We start from the raw sequence: 6,000 nt of genomic DNA, 5'->3' as shown, positions 1-6,000 counted from the left end.
CTGTTCTGTGGCAGTGTGGCAGCCAAACGCCTGGCTGAGAACAGCTTGGAACAGCAGAGAGAGAGTGAGTTTGACAGCTGTGTCCATCAGTCATTTGGCCCCAGGCAGGAGACGACGTATAGGCCTAGTATTGCTACCATTTTCCTTGATCTGATGCCCACCACCAGATTTAGTGGTTTCCCATGCCATCTGCATTAGGATGCTACAATAGGGTGTAGGTATTGCTGCTACATGCTAGATTTTGCCACCAAATCATCTGTCTAAGAGGTTCTTGCTTTCAACAAAAGGATAATTATTTGCATTCAGAAGTATTAAAAGGAAGCAGGCTGTTTGACAGATATTGCAGAGAATACACATGGGTCAATTTAGCAAAGTTGTTTTGGCAGTGCTACTTATGACATTGCCGGATTTGTTCACCTCCTCTGTCACTATGGCACCTCATCTCTGTGGGTGACTGTCGTCCCCTGAAATGTCTCTCTTGAGGTCTGTCTGTAACAGAGACTGACTTATCGACCTTGTCTTTACCTGTGCTGTGTCTCAAACAAGAGTTTGAAATAGAAACAGCCAGAATAGCTATGACTTGATGTTGGCGGTTCGCTCCTTGGACAAGTGCTGGAATGCATCCTTTGATGATGGTGTTGAGGTAAAGAGTCCTAGGGACATTGGACTTTGCCAAATTCACCTAGACCCTTATCCGTTGACTGAAATAACAAACCCTTAGACATCACAACACTTGAAACCCTCTTTCCCTCTCACGGGGCACCTTGATTTCTTCGCTGTCCTCTTCCGTATGCTTCCTCGCTGTTCTTTGTCCTCAGTGGTCTAATTGTCGGAATAATATCTCCTGTGTGGCAGCTCTTGGCTGATGGAAGCTGACAGCACAATGGCCTTGTCCAGAAGGGTGTGAAGGCTCCTGAGGTGCAAGGCTCCTGCCCTTTGCTATCGGACACATGTGTCTGGGCCACAAGAGACAGCTGAAGGCCAGCAGTACAAGAACAACAAGCCAGAATTTTACAGGGAAGGTAGGATCACCAGGGGTTCAAGGCCCATCAAGAATCAGAATCAAGACCATGCAACGTTTTCCCCTTCAGTTGTTTGTATTATAGTACGATGAATATAAATCTAGTCCAAAACAAATAAGAGGAAATTTACTATAAACATAACTGAAAAACATGTGTAGAAGCTTTCACATCCGGTATGATTTTGTCTAATCATAATCATGCTTTCTTGTGTTTGTATCCTTTACAGGCTTTCCCTTCAGACCGTCACTTCTGTTTTGCTGTTAGTGGGCAGTCCCTTGTGTTTTGGGTGGAGGTGTGGAGACTGTCCGTACCCCAGAGGCTGAGTGAACAACTCTGGAAGAGTCTCGATGCTAAACTGACGCTTGTTGGAGAATGCCTGGCGCCGACTGTTTTGATGGGACAGTGGTGGCTGTGGCTGCATCATGAGAGGGACCTGATGTTGAACATGGGTCTTGCTGGGGTCCCAAACTTTGAAGACCGAGCTCGAGGTTAGCGGGTGGGTGTTAGTCTTGGAGATCTTGGACTTGGGGACTTGAGCTGATGTAATGGTGATGGCCAAAGGAGTATGCATGTCTGCAAGGGGAAGAAAGGGTTTGTCTTTTGGGTGGAAAGCAATGGGCTGGAAGGTTGCAGGCGAGGATTGGCGGTGTGCATAATCCATCATGGGGTAGCTCTTGGGGTAGTAATCCCTTGCTGTAGTATCTGTAGAGAGAAAGGGCAGGAAAAAACAAACAGTTATAAATAAATTGGCTAACACTGTGACAAATGTGCAATAGATTCATTTAGTAGTGTTGCTTCTACACTCACATACCCTACGGTGTACAAACCTAATGTATTTGGCTATATTTAGTGTTTAGAGGATCTAATGAGTAAAACACCTAGGAGCAGAGGGTCATCAAGCGTGACATGAGGATGCCCTCGGCTCTTTTTTACATCAGGCCAAACACATGAATGCACGTACATACTGGGACTGGAAGGAGCTGTGACTGTTCACATCATGGTCATGATGAAATATGAATTGTATGTGTCCTGAGGCAGGACTCTGTTTGAAAGGATCAATGCAAGGAATGTCCAGTGAAGAGATGATTCGCATAGTTGAAAGGAGACAGCGGAATGGTTTGCAGTTTGATCTGGTTTTGTTTGTATGGTTAAAATGTGTTATAGTGACACTTTGAGGTACAAGGACAACCTACAAAGCATGTTCTAGAATGTTTTCAAAGCGTACTGCAACATTTTCCAAAAGGCACTCTAGTGAAATGTTTTATACTTGCTTGGAGCAACAATCCACAGTTTTACCTGGTGTTTACTATGGTAATCTCACTACAGAAGCTGCAGTTATAAATGCAGAGTATAATTATTATGCACTATTGTGTGTTATATTTTGATTAGTAATATTTACAGTGGCTTTGTGAAAGTTAGGTACATATGTGATAGATGCCAGTAAGGGCTATGAATGGTATAAGACAGGCTATTATAGGTTATTTTATTCTTTTGCAGGTTGAAGTGGGTTAGCATGTTAGCATAGTTGTCAGAGTTAGCCTTTTAGCCTGTCTCGTCAAATTAGCCCATCTCCGCTGAGTGCTGCAAGCTATAGACAGGCCACTCGCTTCACTGCCCTCAGACATAAACAACCTTGCTTCACTGTTTTGTCATTTTTGTATCCTTTTTCTTGTTTTCCATCCTGACTTCCTATACTGTCCTTTCTCACTATCGATTGAGTCAAGGCTAATGCATGCATGACAAGGCACACAAGCATGTAGAATAATTTCATTGTATGTGTACATATGATCTCAAAGTATATCCTGGCCCAGTGGCAATCATTGTTTCTGCCAAAATACTGTAGTCACTAAAGTAAAACTGTGGTAACTTGGCATTAGCAGCTACTGTTATGATCTTTTTGACTGCATCAGTATGGACAAGCTCACTGTTTGTAGTTGTGCATGAGCGAATGTCGGTTAGAATTACAATCAGCTTAGAAGGTCAGAATGAATCCTGAAGGGGTTTTAGGGATGTTGCAACATGCTGAGGGCCAAAGCCATGTCTCAGCACAACACGTTGTACACGTTTGAAGAAGTGACAAAATCTGTGTGTAGAAATATGACAAAATTTACCCAAGTGAGGATGTTAATTTGTTCTTGTAGATAGTGAATCAAGCAGTAATTTGCTAATACGGTTAGACAGGCAGATTAGCTCATATTATGTTTTTAAGTGTGCACATTCATGTGCTTTTTAATTCAAGAGTGTTTTGATTTTGAAGGAGAAGAGAGGAGCTAAAGAATCACAATTCAGTCGATTTCCAGTGAAGGTCCAATGAATAGGTAATGTGGGCAGTGTGCGTCAAGTAGGCATGAATTATTTAGGGAGTGTGTTTAAAGAGAAGGACACCAAGATGTATTACCCTGATAATGAGCAAGAGAGGAACAGATTTATCACACCCACTTATGCCATATACACAAAACTAGCCTGAAAAATATTCTATCTAGACAGAGACATACAGTATTATCATTATTAAATATTTTTACTGTTTCACTGCAAAAGGTTTTATTTTTGTGCAAAGGTTAATATTATGGTTAGTCTTTAGTAATTATTATTATTTTTTTTTTATTATTATTTTTTTTAATTATTTTCATATGTGCATATATGTGTTTGGGTCAAATTTTGCCTTAATTTTTGGGACTTTATGAGGAAAATGCATTTGTAGGCTTTAAATAATGTTGTAATAAAACGTAAAATTGCAAAAAGGTTTAAGGGAGTGTTAGGATTAGGATATTGACCATATTGTTACCTCAGCATAAATACAATAGTAGTCAATGAAATGATAGAAAAACGTGTGTGTGTGTGTGTGTGTGTGTGTGTGTTTGGTCCTCAGGCACTTCAACAGGAGACAACGTGACATAACGGCCTGATGATGTCAGACACAGGAAGTGCTCAGAGAGTGAGCATATGTATCTAACTAATGAACAGACGGTAAATGCACCAACAGCCTTTCTGTCCATTTCTTCTCTTCCTTTCTTACCATCTCTTCCCCTCTTTACCACATTTACTATTCCTCTCATCTTTCTTATGTCTCCTTCTTGGTTTTTCTCCCCTGTTTCTTTCTTCACAACTTTCTCTGTTTAATTTAGTTTGCCTCTCTCTATATCTGTCTGTCTATTTCCGATCATTATTCTTTAATTAAGATTAGTGCTGGGAAGCTGTCTTAGGCACCTGCCACAAGTTGGCTCCGACCCTATTCATTACACTCTCCCTCCCCATGCGCATGTTCCTCTTTCTTTTCTCCCATCATCCTCTCATCTTTCTCTCCACTTGCCCTGCTGAACTTTCACCATCCGCTCTCTTTGCCAGTGCAGTCAGGGCTGATCCACCTCAAGCTTTCCAAATGCAATAATCCAACAGAAGACACCTTGACAGAGACTGCATGCACATGGTCGTACCATAACTACACATTGTTTTAAGGGGAAAAAATAAATCCCTCCCCATCTTTGGGTGTTTTATCCTCTCATATCTCTTTGATGTGGGCTAAATATGTGCAACAGTAACAATATGTTTTACATTAGTAAGATCTGAGATCTAAGAATACTGTTCAGAACCTCAAAAAAAGGGATAATTTTAAAATATAATTCTTCACTCTATAAATTCATTATATCAATGAATCAATTTCTTATTGATGTATGAAATTGAAATGAATTGTAAATGTCACTCTAAAAATGCTGGGTTAAATACAACCCAGTGCTGGGTGAAATATGGACAAACCCAGCTATTGGGTTGTTTTGACCCTGCATTTTTTGTGTCTCCATGTCTCCTTATCAACACTGTGCCAGATTAGAAACAGCTTTCTCAACATGCATTGTGTATTGACTAGAAGTTTTCTTTTAAGGGCATCATGTAATGACATTTTTTCTATGTCAGCTGAAAAGACCAGAATTTGTCACAATTAGGCTTCCTGAGATGTTCAACAGATCTCTAAGGTATGTTAATTCTTCTGTTAAGACAGCAAGTTTTGTAGTAGAACATGAAGTATGCAGTATAAATCATGATGTATATCTAAGTTTTAAACTTAATACATAGATTAGTAATACAGTAAGTACTCTTAAGGAACTACTATGAAGTTTTTTGGTATAAATAAGGTACAAAGTAGCCTAGTTCTTATAAGGGTGCAGTCTCAGTGACAAGCTTAATTTTGAGAGTGCATCCGAATTATCATGTATAGTTTGGATAGTTAAGCAAATTAAATACACTTTAATAGTTTTTAAAATGACTTCTTTTTTGTTTCACAAAAGACAAAAATAAGTAAATGATAACAGAATTTACATTTTTAGGTTAACTATTCATTTATTTTGTTAAATGACTTAAAATTATGTGTTTGTATATGCTGAAGCATAGCAAACTAGTTTTAAAGTAGCTTCCCAAACACTGGAAAGTAGATTTGTAGTATATACTACCGTTCAAAAATTTGGAGTCAGTACGATTTAAACCTAAAATAAATAAATAAATACTCAGTATTTATTCAGCTAGGATGCATTAAATTGGTGAAAAGTTCATGTAAAGAAAAGTTCATGTAAAGACATTTAGAGTATTGGTATAAAGACTTCTATTTCGAATAAATGCTGTTCTTTTCTTTAAAACTTTCTTTTCTTTAAAAATCCTGAAAATCATTATCGTTTACAGAAAAAAATAAAAGAATTGAACAATAATACAATATATTTCAAGAATATAACAAATTTGAAAAAATGTTTTCAACATTAATAATGAATAATGTTTCTGGAGCAGTAAATCAGCGTGATTTCTGAAGGATCATGTGACACTGAAGACTGGAGTAATGACTGCTCACAGAAATAAATTAATGTTAAAATATATTCAAACACTATTTTAAATAGTGAACAGGCCCCTCTGTTGTTTGGAGTCATGCTGTGTGAATAATGGTGTGTTTGTGTCCATTATTATCATGTCCACATGTGTACAGTACACGCTCCCAAGA

At 38.6% G+C, this 6,000-nt stretch overlaps 1 protein-coding gene across 1 annotated transcript in view; it reads right to left on the bottom strand.

Annotated features, from left to right (window-relative positions):
- Nucleotides 1-1,257: 1,257 nt before the first annotated feature.
- The window catches only part of LOC306850505 (protein shisa-9-like), a gene marked incomplete at both ends in the record, with an annotated part of 73,868 nt that continues 69,125 nt past the window's right edge, over nucleotides 1,258-6,000 (bottom strand). The window contains one exon of the mRNA XM_079386165.1: nucleotides 1,258-1,724. Coding sequence (XP_079242291.1) covers nucleotides 1,258-1,724 — 467 coding nt within the window. The remainder of the gene's footprint in view (nucleotides 1,725-6,000) is intronic.

Source organism: Barbus barbus (assembly GCF_936440315.1).
Source record: "Barbus barbus genome assembly, chromosome: 3".
NCBI lineage: Eukaryota > Metazoa > Chordata > Actinopteri > Cypriniformes > Cyprinidae > Barbus > Barbus barbus.
This window is presented reverse-complemented; position numbering and strand designations above follow the sequence as displayed.